We start from the raw sequence: 17,637 nt of genomic DNA, 5'->3' as shown, positions 1-17,637 counted from the left end.
TGGCATAAATTGAAGGTCTATAAAAAGACTCGACACAGAAAAGCGTTCTGTGAGCCATGAGTCGCCACAGTTAAAAACAAAAAAACAAAAACCCAACAGAATGCCCTTATGTAATAGGGCTCTGGAGATGGCACTATTCCAGACTAACCCTGCAAAGACTCCTGAATCCAGTCATGTCACTGCCTGCAATGGCAAAGGACAAGCAGGAGCAAAGCCTATCTGTTACAAAAGAGGTTACAAAAGAGTTGACGAGAAAGGAGAAGAAGAGTGTGTTTTCATAAGAGAAGCCCCCCTCCCCCAAAAAAACCACAACTGAGGAATTTTCAAACAGTACCAAAAAAAAAGAAGTACCAAATCCTGGCTCCTATGTAAGTTCAATGAAAATAATGTTGGAACCAGGGCAAAAGTGAACAAGGAGTCTTAACCCACAGTCATGACATGGGAAAAACCTCCCACTGACATGCATGTACATACAAGCACTTGCACTGAATGGGACTTCAATAGGAGTTTTCCCATCATTAGGTCTGCACAGTGGTTATGCTTCCCATTGAAAGTGGCAAGCAGAAAGGCCACAACAACTAATGGACAAAGCAAAAAACCCTGAAATTCAATACTACTAACAGGCAATTGAATCAAAACCCAAGATAAAGATTCTAGTGTTAGTTCCACTTCCAATTATATTTCAGGCTTTTACAATCCACCTTCAATATTATCCATTATTGTTTAGCACCAACAATGTTCAAGGTGCTTTACAGAGAAGTATTAAGAGACAGTTCTGCCAAAAAATTACTATTTAAGTAAAAATCCTGTTAAAGCAGAAATCTGGCATACAAGGGCAACTAAGAATAGAAAATTATTCAAGTTTTTATGTAACAACCCCCCTGGCTCCAACAAAACCCAAGAAAGTTGGGGTTTTGAACTCCCCACAAAATGGCTTGAATGACAAAATGTCACGTGATTTGCCAACATGTTATAATCACTAATATTGTACATTAAAAACAATCATTAAGATGGCAGAGATATTAAAGCTCATGCTCAAATAAATTGGTTAGTCTCTAAGGTGCCACAAGTACTCCTTTTCTTTATGTACACACTGTAATTTCTGTTCATACACATTTATACTGTCCACTTATTGGCTTCTATAACAGACTGTAATGGCTCATAAACCACTTTGATCTAATCAGGTGACTAGCTATCTTGTTGTTGTTGTTGTGTAAAGTACATATTTACAAATCTGACTCTGACCCTTCATTTATTTTATTGGCCCAATTTTCAAAACCACAGAAGCCCAGGATCACACACAATTGTGTGCCCAATCTTCACGTCAATTTCCACCACTGGCCAGTTCAGGTTCTGAACTCAGTGTGAGCCAGGGGTTTCTATAAAAAGATTTTTTTTTCCCAAACAATGTAAACAACAATTCTTTTTGAGCCTTTCTATCTCAAAAGGACTCTTACCAATTTTTCCCAAATATTCTCCTTTGCAAGACTGTTGGTAGACATACAAAATTTTAGGTGCAAAGAAGTTTTTTTCAAAAAGGTTAGAAGTGGGGACAAAATCCAACTTATAATGGAAACGGTCTTATAACCATAACTATGGAGTCCCCACTGTAGCTCCACAGTAAAACAGTCCAAATGACAAAGGCCATGAAGCAGATCAGAAATCACTGCTCTCACATCAGATGAAGTGAGCTGTAGCTCACGAAAGCTTATGCTCAAATAAATTGGTTAGTCTCAAAGGTGCCACTAGTCCTCCTTTTCTTTTTGCTCTCACAAAGGCAGTTCAGCTAATTATTGGAGTCTCATTCTCCCCAGCCAGTGAAAGCTAAAGATAGACACTGATTTCTCTGATGGGGAAGAGGCTCTTGTTCCTTTGGATTTTGCTGCTGGTTAAACACATTAGTGTTAGATTGTGGGAGCTACAGACTATGAAAGGGAGGACTGGTCTTTACATAACAAGCTTTGTAAAGAAAAAAAAACTTAATGATACACCCATGCCATAACCCTATATGCTACAGGGGGCGTGGAGACACTCAGCTATAGCTACATTATGAGGCTTTTAGCGACACGGCTGTGCCGCTACATCCATGTTGCTAAAAGGCACGCAGTGGAGGTGCTGTTTGTCGGGAGGAGAGCACTCGCGCTGACAAAGCACTGGTCACTCCCGTGCTTTTTGTCAGTTAAACTTTGGTCGTTTGTGGGGAATTTATTTTAACACCCCTGAATGACAAAAGTTTTGCCGATGAAGTGCCAGCGTAGATAATCCCTAAGTGTTTGATATGAAGACATATAGTACACAACCATCCACTGAGCTGGGACAAGGCTCCATCTTCCAGCTTGTCTACAGGATGTTTTTGTACTGCTTTATATTGGCTTGTGGTAAAGTTAAAGTGGTACAAATCCCTAGTGTGGATGTCATTATACTGTATAATTTATATATTAGCATAGCTTATTCATGTACATTTAGGAATACACACACAATATGAAAATCTGCTCCTGCTTTCATTTTGCAATCTTTATGCTTTTCGCTCAGTCCATCCCCCAGAATAAACAGACATGCATTGAGCAGTTGTGGAGGTAAGCAAAAACCGGAAGGGGTACTGCAAATTCCTTAACTGTGCACCTACTTCACAGATCCTAGTTTTCTAAGCTATCTGTAAGGTTAAGAAATTTAGCTGTTAATAAGTTTATTAATGACTGCAGTAAGTAAGAAACACTGTGATAAGTCAAAATAATTATATCAAATGGGTAAGTTTAAACAGCAAGTCCTATCTCCCATAACAATAATAAAAATCGACTAATATCTAAGACCAACGTTGTATCTTTCATAGATCTCATGGCGCTGAACAAAAGTGGGTATCATTATTCTCCCATTTCAGGGATAGGGAAAATGAGGCAGAGAGAGCAAGTGACTATCAAAGTCACACAGCTAGTCAATAGCAGAGATGTGAATGGTCATCACTGAAGCCACTGAAAATTTCTGGTCAATAACTCCAGGTTGCACTTACCAATAGAAACGCCACAGTGAGAGCCACAGAGATTGATGTTACTCTCAGAAATGGCAGCCATACGGATCTGATCAAAAGCTCTGGTGAAAAAGGTGGCAAAGGCACTCGCAAAAGCAACAGTCCTGTCACGAGTGGCACAGCCAACTGCAATGCTCACCTGGGAGGAGCAAGAAGAGGGAAGTCAATTAACAAGGAAAATTGGTTAGTCTCTAAGGTGCCACAAGTACTCCTTTTCTTTTTGCGAATACAGATTAACACGGCTGCTACTCTGAAACCTGTCATGATGGTCTGTGGGAGTTTTCACTGTGAAACCTCTTTATCTCTTGTGACAAGTACCTCCAGAAATTCCTACTTAAAATCTCTCTCTTTCACTAACTTCAAATCTTGTCCCTATTAATTGGATCTTCACCTAAGGAAAGCAAAGGCAATTTCTCCCACCCAATCCTTCTGCTGTGGAAACCCCAGTAGCATCCATTCTATTTATTTAATTGTAATTGATTGTTTGTATAGCATCAACATCTTTTCTTCACTTATTTCCAGCCAGCCATTTTGAGGATTCTCAGACTTGACTTCCTCTTATCTTTTCTTTTTCTGTAAATGAAGGCTGTGCATTTTCAATCTGGAGATTTTACTACCTCCAATTTGCAGAGAGAGTGATGATGTAAACAGCTATGGATGGGTTTGTCCACCTTTGCTTCGGACTGATGTCTACCACAAAGGTGCTTCACCAATGTAGATGAGAGCAGAACATAGCCCTATGTCAGGTTATCTTTAGAATCCCTTGATACATTTACACAGTACCTTTTATTTCATTATCACAGAGATATTACTCTGCTCTTGGGGCTGATTTTCTCTCACTGACATGAATGTAAACTAGGAGCAACTTCACGGAAGTCACTGGAAGTATACTGAAACAAAACATGCGAGAGGAGATCCTGTGGTCCTTAGGCTACAAGTTATTAAAAACCAATGGCCAAATTCTGCTCTCAGTTACACCCAGGCAGTTTCATTTGCTTCAATGAGGTTGCACAAGTGTCAGACAGAATTTGGCTGAAAGAACATTGTATTATTCTATGACATAATAGATTTTTTAACCCTGTCATTATAAAAACCATAAGGACAATATTGCCTAATTTTCTCCCTCTGTCCTCAACTTTTTACACTCACTCTTGTGTTACAAATTGTCAAGCTGTGCCATTCTATATTTCCAGTCAGAAGAGAGAGTTAACAAGTCTCTTGAACTGACTCTCCACAGATCATGTTGTGGGATATGTTGTTGTTACATACACTCCATTTGCCTCTTTGCAAGTTCTGCTAAGAAGCCAAATGTTGTGATTTTTTTTTAAGTTGTCTGTTAAAGATGCATTTCCATTGTGTTATTATTCCTGCCATGTAGTTTTTTCCTAAGCAGAAGGCAAATCAAATTACAATGCCTGGATAAACACCTAAAATCAAATGCTAAAACATTTATCACCAGGACAAAATTATCTAAAGTCTCATCTTCTGCTGCAGGATACACAGTATTTCATAGAGCAAAGGAAATAATTACCATGTTCTGTTCAGCAATATAGCATTCAATGAAGCGGCTGGGATGTTCTTTCCTAAACAGGTCAGAGAAGGTGGAATTCTTTGTGTCTCCATCTAAAGCAATTACTCGGTCATTGGCATGGCCCAATTTTGCAAGTGCGAGGCCATAAGCTTTGCGGGTAGCCATCTTTGAAGACGAAAATAAAGCAGTACTGTTACTAGGTTGTGAATGGGATTTTTTGTTTGTTTGAGGTATGTTAAAATATTTTATTAAAGTGTAAACTCTATCAAGATTTTAAATGTAAACTATCAAGACACATACAAGAAATGTAATAAACCCAAAACAGAAGTCAGAAGAGAAAACGATAGGGAAAATGCAATACAATACAGTGTCAGGTCTATTTAGTCTGAATAGAACACATATATACTTGCTTTTCTTTAAATCCAGATATGATGTCTATAATCTACTATCTGCACAGTCAAAACTGTATGCCTGTTCAGACATTAAAAAAAATATGTAGAACAAAATTCCGTATGGTATAAACATTCAACAAACAACTTTGTTCTTCACTCTGATTTATTTTTGGCTGAGCACTTCAACAAGAAGATGAAAATATTAACAACTCTATGGAAACTGAACACTTATATTCAGCCACAGAAGTGACTTCAATGATGTTTGAGAACATCAGTGTGTGGAAGAGCTGCTATAGGTGACTCACCCACAGTTCTTTGCCCTTTAAGCTTCATCTTGAATGCAGGATACATGGCAACTAACTAGTGTGGACAACTAACAACTTAAACTCACACCAATATTAAAGGGTTTGAGGCAATCAGTGAATCCCTCCCAACTACCATGTTGGAAATTTGGAGTCAAACCCTTGTCATCATATTCACGCAGCTAGTCTCTTTTAAGTCAATGGTTTCAATTCTTCTCTCATTCGCCCCATCATGTAACTCCACAGGTGTACATGAGAGGAGAATCTCGACATCTGAATAAGGGGAACATGATTTAGCCCTTTCTTCATAAAAACCCTGCCCATTTAAACACACTATCCCCCAGCATCAGGCAGGTCACATGGCAGAGGAGCAGAGTTAAAAAAGGAAATGAATGGGGAACACCTATGGTAGACAGGTGAAGGACACCGCACAAAAAGAGAACTGTTTTTATTTATACAGGGTCTAGTGTAAGACCCAGAATTCATTGCCATTCATTTGGTAAATAATTCACCCAACAGAATGGAAAGTACAAGGAAGCACTTTCCTAGACAGCATTTTTTACCTCCCTCTCATCCCTAAAACAGGTACATGTTAGTAGACAGTGTGGTACCTTTTCTCCTAGTTTGTAATCTGGTGCAGATGACATCTTAATGTTTCTAATATTTATGACTGGTGCATCCTCTTCTGGGAGGGCTGGGGAAAGCTTTTTCTTGCTCTGGATTTTGCCATCAATTTCCTGAATGACTTGTTCAGCCATGTTTTTTGGAAGGGGCTTACCATGCCAGTTTTCCTTATCTTCAATACCTGCATTTAAAATATATAATAAAATGGAATACGTAATAAAAGGAATTAAAGCCCTTAGTCTCAGTCCTTACCAAGGTGAAAGTGCTGAAATCAATGGTTGCTCTAACTGAAGGACTTCACTATTATGCCCATCGTGAACAGTAACTACATCATCCATTCGCATCAAGCAAATAAAAAAACATTAATGCATAACAGAATAGAAAAGATCAAATCCTCGGTATTCTACATCTCTGGGCCTGGAGGAGCAGCCATTCCATGCATGGAACTCCCAGTGGTTCCACCTGGAATTGTGCACTGAGCACCTATAAGACACGGCCCCATAATAGTAACAGAACTTAATTACCAAACACATACACGAATTTCATATGAAGGGCATGTCTTCACTGCAATCGCAGATGTGACTGCAGCTCGGGTTGGCATACATGCACTAGCTGCAATCTAGCATGGATAAAAATAGCAGTGAAGACACAGCGCACAGTCTCTAGTACAGGCTAGCAAGGTAAACACGCACCCAGGGTCCCCGGCAGGCTTCAACATCCCACGCTGAAGCCCATGCCGCCGTGGTTTCACTGATATTTTTAGCCATGCTAGCTAAATTAAAGCTAGTGCAGGTATGCCAATCTATGCTGCAAACACACCTTTGACTGTAGTGCAAACATAGCTACAGTGTCAGGAAATACCAGTTAAGTATGTCAAACAGCATTCACGCCCCAAAAACTACATGAACGTCCCATCGTTTAGCTACCTATTCAATCTAAGAAAGACCTATAATTTTACAATATGAATTAAATAGTTTCATACAGTTTTAACCTTGTGTGCCTAACAGTACTGGGAGAAGAACTTAAGCCTTGGCAAAACTCCAGTACTCTTGCTTGCTTAGGTCACGAAAAGATGAGCATTATGCATTCCAATTTCTACTGATCCTTTAGGTGATCAGAAAGAGGAATTCACATCCTCCCACTTAAAATTTGTATTCAAATTCAGCAATGGCAAAGTCCTTAGTGCATTCTGGAGTATAGTTGGCATTTTTATTATAGGCTCAGTGTCATGTAGCCAGCATGCCTTTCTTGCCATGCGAGAACCAATATAAAGCTTTCTGTCAGCCAATACCACCTGAGAAGTACAACCAGTTTGGACAGATTTTTTTTTGTCGTTTACAAGCATTGGGCAGAAATGAGAGGAAACATTAGTTTCCTATACACCGACAAGTGTTAGATATGTTTATTTGTCAGTATCAAAGTGGGAAAAGTACTTTTCAAGGCTAATGAAGTGTTTAAAATAGGGTCTTCAGTGCCACCGTAAATTCCAAGTTAATTCAATAAAGACTCAAGTGGCTTTAGCTACTACAACAGCTTCCTAATGTAACGCATCTTAATGAGAATTACAGATTATGTAAAGTAAGCATGGTATATGATCAAGTCTTGGTGCACTGAGCACTGCACATCTAACATGGATTTAGTGTCATATTTGTGCACACTATCACTCCTTCTGAGCCACAAGAGGTCAGCTGACTCTGCAGCAATGCTACTCCCATCCTCTGCTCAAATGGAGGATTCTCTCTGGATCAGTGTACGGGCAGGGAAGGCCAGGAAGCGAGGTAATTGACCTAAGGGGGATGTGTATTGTCCGCATGGAAATTTTAAAGATGGAGTAATATTGCCTGAGGCTGATTTTCCATGGCATTCTTCCAGATGAGGGAAACCCCTTTAAGGAGAGTCTTAAGGGCAGTCATTAGTGGGCAAAGTTCTGCTATGGTACTGGGGGTGCTCTAAGCACCCAGAGCTCCCACAGAGGCATGAGGCTTCTGCACAGACGGCCTGGTGTTATGTATAGATCTCAAACAACCACCAGGTGAGTAGGCCAGACTCTCTCTTTCCTCTGCAGGGGGGCAAACACTGATGCCTTCCCAAAGGGAGGAATGCAGGAGGAATTCAATGGCAGAAAAACATCATGGAGTCTCCTCCTGCCTCAGGTTTCACCATACAGGAGCATGATCAGACCCACAGTTCGTATCAAATTCCCATCTAGTCCACCAAGCAAAGACCTGATCAGCCTGGGACAGCATCCTCTGTTTTAAGTTGATTATATAAATATCTAAGATTTAGCTAATAATTTTTTGTAAACTTAAGTTTTACTCAGAAATTTGAAAAGCACTTCAGATAAAGAAAATCAATAGTTTATACATTTCATGAAATTGTTATCGAGGAACTGAGTTTCATATATCAAATGTAGAGATGGAATAAAGAGAGGTTTCATTATCTAGATTAGTCTAAGGTCAGGGTTCAGTGCAAGACCAAATTCTGCCTAGAGTTCAGGTTCATGTTCAACAGCACTGAAATCTCACCAGCTCTTTTTATGAAATTTCAGTCCCAAGTGATAAAGATCCTCAAGAGATCTGGGTAGATTTCAGCCATCTTGCAATTCTGGTTGCATACAACACAGAACTGCAGAAAACTTTAGAGAGGGTTTCAAATTCAAGAAATCCTCTCAAATTCAAAAGGTTGCTGATCTGAGGGTCTGACTTTGGCCTGTTTCTAACCAATCAAATGTTAACTTTACTTACCTTATGTGCTCTTAAATGATCATACCTTTATGAATGCTGTTTGAAACATTCCTCACATATAAATCATACAGACATGTGCCATTAAATTGTCATGTTATTACCTGATATTCCTTTGCCTTTTAAAGTCCTTGCGATAATGGCAGTTGGTTGATTTTTGGTCTGGCCAAAGGCTTTGCAAAGCTCCTCCACACTGTGTCCATCCACTATGAGAGCATGCCAGCTAGGAATGCAAACATACAGATGGTTTCTAAAGGGTTCATACAAATGAATCTCTGCAAGAGTTAGTAATAATTAATAATACTTCCTTATGATACAAGGGGCTCTCAAAGCACTTTAAAAATATTAATTAACACTCATGAAATCAGTAACAATCACACATATTTCAGATGAGTGAAATAAGACAGAGATTAGGTAATTGCCCATGGTCAAACAGCATAACAGTGGCAGGGTGGGGAACAGAACCTAGAACTTTCATCTCGTAGGTCCCTATTCTAACCCACTTTACCACACTTTTTGCCATATAACAGCTACCTTTCATTACAAGAGCAAGTGCCCCAAATTAAAAAAAAAAAAAAAAAAAAAAAAAAAGAATAAGAACAGACATCTTAAACTATAAAATAGTGTAATATGGATCAAACTATAATTTGCCTGTGTAACTTCTATAAGGTCCTGTAAATACTTGTGAACACATGTAAAAAGTATTATAGATCTTTAAGCTAGCTGATGACCTTCCAGGAAGCAGTAAAAATATAAAAATATTTATTTTAACAATAATGTTTTCCATGCCCATAAGAGAAAAAGGACATTTTATCCCTTCTTCCTGCCCCCTGTACATCTGAGGCTCCCCCGTTTCTCAAGAGATATAGTACACATCGCCGGATACAGAATTCTTGCATATTTTTTAAAAACAATGTAAGGTCCCTAAAGTACTAGGTAAGCTCCTCTAATAAATCTGCATGAATAAAAGAGCTTTATTAAAAAAAACAAAGATTAAAAAAAAAGTTCAGCTTTGTATTGTTCTTTCAATACAGAAACAAGGATCTGATCCTGACAAGCAGTGAGAATATCCTGCATGGTGCTCTGAGCAGTTATCTGAATTCAACTCACATTTTAATATGCATATTTGAAAATACCTGGAAAACAGACACAACACATGGTTTCAAGAAAAGAGGAAACTGAACTTCTTCCAACCACATACCCAAAGGCTTCGCAGCGTTTTTGGTAGATCTCAACATGATGCTGCAGAGGTGTAGGGTCACTTTGTCCAAGACGGTTAATGTCAAGTATAGCAACCAGATTGTCCAGCTTGTAGAACCCAGCAAAGGCCATTGCCTCCCAAACGGAGCCTTCAGATAGTTCCCCATCCCCAAGCAGACAATAGACTCGATAGCTAGAAAAGGGTGGGTTTTTTTAAAGTTAGTCAGTATGTCAAGTTACATAAAAAACAGGACACAATATTCAATTAGGATTATACAAAACTAGTATGAATCTCATTAAATAGAATTGACTAAAAATATTATAGTCTTTCTCTGTTTAAGTGTATGGTCTTTTTCCTTAGATTTTTTCCCCCACGCTGGTTAATACAATCTGTGACTGATTTAAACTCCCACATTGGTACAGTGTTGTACACTTGTAGAAATGATTGAGGTTTGTAGTATCTGGTACTGAAACTGTTGGAGTGAGAATATTGGAATATATGGATCATTGGGTCTGTTAAATACTCCTGGGGGAATTCTGTGCCACTGCGCCATGCAGAATTTTACAGAAATTACCGATGTGCGTGCAGAATTCTCGACACCACTAGGGGCCATTATATCTGGCAGAGCCCAGCTCACAAATAGAAGACAAAGCCGGGGAGAGGGGGACGGAACTGGAGGGTTCCCAGCTGTTGCAGTTCCCAGCACCCCCTGAAGGAAGGAGGTGGCATGCAGGAAACTCTGTGCAAGCCCAGGACCCAGCATCAGGCTGTTTCTCCCTCTGGATCCCTGGGCTCTAGGAAGGTAGGGGATATAAGTGTCTGAGCTGGGGGTGGGGATGTCTGGGCGGCGGGGGACGGCTGGGCTCTGGAAGGGGGGAGGAAAAGAGAGGGGCAGAGATAAAAAAACTGGGCTGTCATAGGGGTTTCTTTAACTCTCTACTCCTGTGGGAATTTTTGTGTGTCTGTATTGTTACAGACATATTTGCTGACAGTATTTTGAAATAAATTACCAAAATAATTGAAACTGGTGTGATTATATAGTGTTATTTTGACTATGTAAAATAAATTAAAAATTATGATAGGGAATAATTAAACTCCAGAGAAAAAACTTTTACAGACAGGTTTCTCTCATATGTATAGAAAACCATGTATAGTAAATTAATTTTTTTTCCAGAATACCATTTATCATATTTCAACATTTTGATTCTTTGAATCTTTTGGTTTACATGAAAAAAAGTTTGTTCTCACCATAGGTCTTTGTGAAATTTTACAGTTTTCCTATTGATTTCAATGGGAGTAAGATTGTGCCCAAATACTATTCTGTATTATGCCACTAGTTATTTAAAATCAAATTCAAAATCTCTTTAATAGTTCACAAGATCTTCCACTATTTTAGTCCAAATACCACTCCAGTTCTAAATGTGCAACCCTCACAGGTAAGTTTACAAAATACTTGGCAATGTGTGTCCCTGTATAAGAATGCTGTTGAGCACAAATACTAAAAAAAAAATATTAAAAATGGTAAATATAATGTGAAATGTATTGTATTCTTACATCCCTTGCCTCCAGACCCAAGTCTATTGTGTGATATATTGATAGGGAGGAAATGCTCCATTAATGGCAATTATAATGGTGATAGAATGCAGTTGCAAGCTAAGATACACGTAACCTTGGGAAAGGAGTTGTAAAAATGAATCTTATTATAATTAAAGCTGGAGTGAACATGCCTGTTAAACACTGTCACTGTGACTAGGCAAGATCATTGACAATGCAGGAAACTATTTGAGGATTGCTTTTTGCTTCCTCATTTTATTTCCTCATTTCAGCAGTTCCATTTAGTATACGCCTTAGAAAAAACACCTACATTTTCATTTCAGAGAAACCATAAGTCAGACTGGGCTAAACTATATAGTAAGAATATGCATGATCATCCATAGCAAATATAAAAGAATTATATAGTTTTGCAGACTATTTCCACATATACTGAACTCATTCTTAGGCAAAACTCACAGTGACAGGAGTATTACCTGAGCATGGACTGCTGGATTCAGCCCTTTATGCTTTATCTTTTGTCACCATTTCTTTTTTGGATGGCCACATAGGACTCCATGTAAAACAAATACTGCCTGTTGACTATCACAACAGAAATATATTTACCTTCAAATATATAATTTTAAAACAAAATTGAGTAAAAGGCTATTAAAATTAAGTATTAGAAGAGCTACTAAACTATTCCATATTATCATAGTAACGGTCATCTACTAAAGCACACTTCATAAGATGCTGGCCTAAACTTGATAATTCACTCAGACAAATTACAATTCCACACGTATTGGCTGCTTTCCAACACTACATGTAGTACCACTATTTGCTGCCAGTAATCACAGGGTAAATTATTCCTACAACTACCACCTATTCAACTGTATTAAAATCAGAAAATTATCTTTCACAGAAATGATTTTAAGCTAATGAAGTGTAGGGTTTATTACTATATTAACTTAGCAAGCTGCATTTGAATGTGCTAAAACTGTCATATAATATACATCAACTGTATTAGATTGCTTTCTTCCTCAAACCATGTGTCTTTTGACATCTACTTTCCTTGTCCTCCACCCCGACAAATGGAAGAAATGGTCATTCCTGTTCCACTGGAGTTGCACGGATTTCCGTTGACATTTTGGACCCCTATTTACAGCCCAGCAGTGCTCCCATTGATTTTAATAGGTGCACAACCAGGTCCTTGTGCTTCATATTTTCTTCACCACCTGTCTTTACCCTGTAACAACTATATTCAGCGAGGTTCTTCCCCGTGGGCATAACCGCTTTGAAAGAACAGTAGTTCTCCATATGCTGAAGGCTTGTGGCTACTCCAAATAGCATGCCACCTTCCCTCTTCAGGAATAGTAATATCACCCTTGTAACTTTGTCTGGTTACACAGGAACAGCATACATCAATTTTTGCCAGTCCTTGAATCTGTGCAATTTTATTAGCTAGGCCTCTCAATTGGCCAAACTGAATTTGGAGTTGGGGAAAGGAGTGGAAAATAATGGAATAAATCATTTTTGATCAGAGTAAGAATACAATCGGTTTTCTCAGCATTTTTTTTTTCTCCCCTACACATCTACAAACACTAAACACTGAAAAGGATTACCTGGCTTTATCAAAGTATTTGCCAGTATAGGCCATACCGCAGGCAGCACCAAGTCCCTGACCAAGGGATCCAGTAGCTACATCAGTGAATGGTTGTTTCTGAAAATAAAAAAGCAAGTTACTTTGCAGTTAAGAACTTCAGAGACTAAATTCACAGGACTAAATCCTGTCTTGATGAGAAAGCCCATTCCCACTCCAGTAGACTCTCACAGCAGCAGGACAGGATTCCAATCTGGCACTAAGAAGAGATTAAAGAGATGGGCCCAGGCCAAGATCCACTCTAAATCAAGCTTGTAGATTTCGGCACATTTGAATGGAGTCAAAGTCCCTAAGCATGCTGCCCTGTCCCCTTTCTCCACTGGCAGTACAGCTGGCTTAGCAGCCACAGTGCCGCTGGCTAACTGCCCTGCAGCTATAAATTGATCCCATCAGAGAGAGGGTGGAAGTGGTAGATTAGGAGTTGACACTGAAAAGAACATTAGCTTCCAACAAATAATCTGAGGTGCCTTGCTTGAAAAAACCTTCTCTTACTCTTCTCCCTGGGGTAGCGTTAGTGACAGCAAAGAGCTAATGGCTCTGGAGGGGAGGCTCCATCAGGAGTGGGGGTGAAAAGCCACTGAGGCAATCGATAAGCTTCCTTCGAAACCAGGAGATGTTACATCAGAGTTTCCCCATAGGGAAAGAAGATGAACCATGCTGGAACTCCATAAAAGTGGTTTGCATGGGGACATCGTTGGTGCTTATAACTTTACCAAAATGTTAAGATTCATATTCTTGGGCATCCACTTCTATTGGGACATCCAGTTCTCTATTTTGCTAACCACCATCTTCTTAAAAAAATAAATAAATAAAAAATCTTTGACTTTACTGTGCAGTAGTTAGCAAACAGAACTTGTTGCATAAAATGCACAGACTTCCTGATTCACATGAAGCTCCAATTTTAAATAATTATTAAGCTTATTCCTCAAATACTTACTGGTACAGGGTGTCCTTCCAAAATGGAATCAATTTTCCGCAAGTTTAATAATTCTGCTTCTGGTAGGAAGCCTGCCTCAGCCCAGGCAGCGTACAGAATTGGTGCCGCATGGCCCTAGAAAGAAAAACAAATTCTAAACAAAGAGCAACTTTTCACAGTATCTCGATAACAAAACAAAACAAAAATGGGTAAATAAGATAAATTTAGCTCTGTGGACCCTTTATGTCCACCAAAAGTTTCTTTTTAATGTGAGGGACCAAGTTCTAAAATGCTTGCAAACAAATCACTGCTTCATATTGCCTCTAAGCCCTTTGAGTTCCTTTCAGAGACCTGGGATTTCCACAGATTCTTGCTTTTACTTTCTCCATGGTCCAGGCCTGCACTACAATAATTAGACTTCTAGCCAAGAAAGACTGAATGTGACTTCCTTCATACCTATTTTAAAACTCTTATAGGAGGTCATACTTGAGAAGGGATAGGTTCTCTCTCAGGTAGGTACGTCTAATCTCATGGAAGTCTTCAAGTATCAAGACAGACACCTTAACATGGACTCTGTATTCGATGAGGAGCCAGTGCAAAGAATGAAGTACTGGGTGATATACCCATGGCGACCAGTGTTTCTGAATAGATGGGATGTTGAGTTTTGTTCCACCTGGATCTTTTTGAGGGTGTATGGATTTAAGATTAGATACAGTGATAACAATCAAGATTAGAGGTCTTGAATTCACAGGTCACTGTGGCCAGGTCTGAATCGGATATGAATGGGTATAATCTTCTGGTCAACTGCAGATGAAGTGGTCATTTTTTGGTAACCGTAGCTACTTTGGCACCCAATAGCTCTAGGAATCCAAAAGGAACCCAAAGCTGTTGAGCAGTTTAGCAATTCAAGGGCAGGAGCCTTCAACATTGCGGGGGTGGGGCTGGGGGGTATCTAAGCAGAATCAATTACTTTGAAGTGATTCCCTCTTTCTATCAGCAGCATCTCAAAATTTGTCTGGTTTCTTTAGCTACCTTATCCTCGTCCAGGATTCATATAGGCATCAAGGAAGCTGAGAGACAGCACTGTTTCTGTTTTACGCAAAGGATATACAGAGATGGCTAGAGAAATTGCTATAGACATTTCCTCTGCAGCGGGTGACTACCTTTGTAATGTCCCAGACTTCAGCCTGGTCATATGAAAACTCAAGATTTCCTATTTGCAGCCCATTCTGCAGCCTGCTGGGATGCTCCCTAGTTTCAAACAACATCCGGTACAGAGCTCCACAACTACTTTTGCCACTTTTACTTAACAATACCTGACATTTGAAATGCCACTCATCATAACGTCTTCCAAAGAGCTTTGTAAACTTAAATATATACTAAGGGATCACTGCATCTGCCACTGAAGACGCTAGCAATATGCCAGCGGTTTAACAGAATTAAACACTACAGAACAGTTCAGAATAGAAAATAGAGGACATCAGACAGACACTAAATAACAAGGATGTAATTACCTGAGCTGAAATTTAGCCAGAATTCCAAGCTATCATCCAACTCCGGCTAAAAGTGCCAAGGAAACTTTGATGACCTCAAGCAGTCAGGACATTTGTTTTATGTCTTAGCTGAATACACCTTCAGGAGCACTGTTCTCTTTAGTACTTTACTAGTGCATAGGGGAAGAATGTCATCCACTGAACTACCAACGCTGCTGCCTACCATGCTCCTTGTAAGGCTCCCGACAAATTACTAAACTGACAAAGCTTAACATCAGAGCTCTGAAAGGATCACAGTAAAGGCAGCATGGCCACAGAGAGAAGAGATGTCACAGAAAGCTTAACCATAACTTATGCGTGAAAAATATACATAATGGCATAATTTCTTGGAACATTAAAAAATAACCTTTGCCTTAAGATGACTTTGCTTCTGGATATATTTCACGGACAGTACCGGGAAAGAATATATAATTTGTAATTAAACAACTTAACTGCTTAAATAGGTTGTATGTTACACCAACACACCGATGCTTAGAAATCTGGCAATTCCTTTCAGGCACTACGCTTACCCTTTCCCATGTTCAGCAAGATTTTATTTGGCATTTTCCTCTTTTGTTGCATATAATAATCTTAAAAGTCTTTTGAAAAGATTTGTATTGTCATTACTAGAGCTGTGTACTGACAAGGACCCGAAAGTATGACAGTGAATAGTAGTCAAGAAAACAGGTATGTTTATTTAACAAACAACTAATCTATGAATCAGATTGAGAAGGTATAGCACAGCTAGTTCTGGTTCTTACCTTTGAGAGTACAAACCGGTCATTGCTGGAGTTTCGGGGATCTTTCGCTTTGTACCTCATGGTATGAAAAAAGAGCACGGACATGATCTCTGCTGCACTGCAACATGATGTCGGGTGGCTACAAGACAAAGCCAATACAAGATTATTGCTGCTGCCCACTGTCAACTTGCTTTCATATCATTAGAATACCACCGTGCCAGTACTCTAAGCCTCATCATTAAAATACACAACTAAGTGTTTTTGATAACCCCTATCATTTGGTATTATCCTACTGCTGATTAGCTATACTTTGAGAGCGTCCCATGTCTGTTATCTAAACCAAAGTGGATGTTAAAATGCAGGTCTTAGTGATAAGGCACTGGCTTATCTGTTTGTGCACTCCATTCTTGAAACCAAGGAATGTCATCACAATCAGCAATTCTAAGGTGTAAGAGAGAATATGCAATACGGTGCTTGAAATTTATCAGTAAGAGTGAAATTCATCCTGAAGCAGAGGGCATGAGCAGAGGTCTCCATGCCACTCAGAACTCACATTAAGTGAGCAGAGTTAAGTGTGGTATAGTGTCTTGTGCAGACCCTTTGCACAGGGGAGAATTTCACCCTCGAAATGCTGCGTGTTTTATTTTTGCAAAGAGTTCTGGGACATTTAGAACTGTACTACATAAATCCCAATTATATTCTATCTTATATCATAAGAGCAGCTAACATAAAGGGACTTTGAGAGAATGTGTCTTATAAGACAGTATTAAATAATAGACACATTCCTCCATTTTATTTTCATGTCAATAAAACGCATTTTTAGGTAGTGAAAATTGGAAGGATAATTTAATGATAATCAGTTTATTTGCAGTAATTTTAAAAACATGATCAGTTCTGTAACTGAAAAATGATGGATTTGTTTGATTTTTAACAAATGGAAAGATGAGTATTTTCTATATTTACAGTCTGAAATATTGAGCCAGTGAATACATTTCAGTAGTTGATACATTTTGGGGGCAATCTTGCTTCCATTAATGTCAGGAGCACTTTTGCCATAGACTTCAAAGAGAGCACAAAGGAATACTTCAACCATAATTTACTACAGAAGCTCAGAGAAGTGTGCACTCCCATTTCAGAAGTACTCATGCCACAGCATATCAACCAGAAATGGGTAAACATGAAAAATGTTGTTTCCAGCTCTGGATGGCAAACTATTGGGCTGTAGTGTTTCAAATGTCACAGAAAGGTACTCTCACACTGTTACTTGTGTTCACTATAACTTAAATAATTTCCATCTGAAATTACTATCCACCCTTGTATAGTCAGTCTATGGTACCACTGCCCAACAAACGAACACAAAAAATTGTATACCTGGCTGTGATTTATAAACGTCTCTGTAGATACACATGAAAAAACAGTCTTAACATTAAATGCATTCCTAAT

General features: G+C 39.0%; 1 protein-coding gene across 2 annotated transcripts in view; it reads right to left on the bottom strand.

Moving 5' to 3' along the window:
- The window catches only part of TKT (transketolase), a 45,820-nt gene that overhangs the window by 16,799 nt on the left and 11,384 nt on the right, over positions 1 to 17,637 (bottom strand). For both annotated transcript variants that reach the window (XM_073351563.1, XM_073351562.1), the window contains exons 2-9: positions 16,216 to 16,333; positions 13,944 to 14,057; positions 12,969 to 13,066; positions 9,817 to 10,008; positions 8,720 to 8,838; positions 5,862 to 6,055; positions 4,557 to 4,721; positions 3,008 to 3,164 (exon numbers count right to left, since the gene is read on the bottom strand). In XM_073351563.1, coding sequence (XP_073207664.1) covers positions 3,008 to 3,164; positions 4,557 to 4,721; positions 5,862 to 6,055; positions 8,720 to 8,838; positions 9,817 to 10,008; positions 12,969 to 13,066; positions 13,944 to 14,057; positions 16,216 to 16,333 — 1,157 coding nt within the window. The remainder of the gene's footprint in view (positions 1 to 3,007; positions 3,165 to 4,556; positions 4,722 to 5,861; positions 6,056 to 8,719; positions 8,839 to 9,816; positions 10,009 to 12,968; positions 13,067 to 13,943; positions 14,058 to 16,215; positions 16,334 to 17,637) is intronic.

Source organism: Lepidochelys kempii, chromosome 7 (genome assembly GCF_965140265.1).
Source record: "Lepidochelys kempii isolate rLepKem1 chromosome 7, rLepKem1.hap2, whole genome shotgun sequence".
Lineage (NCBI taxonomy): Eukaryota > Metazoa > Chordata > Testudines > Cheloniidae > Lepidochelys > Lepidochelys kempii.
This window is presented reverse-complemented; position numbering and strand designations above follow the sequence as displayed.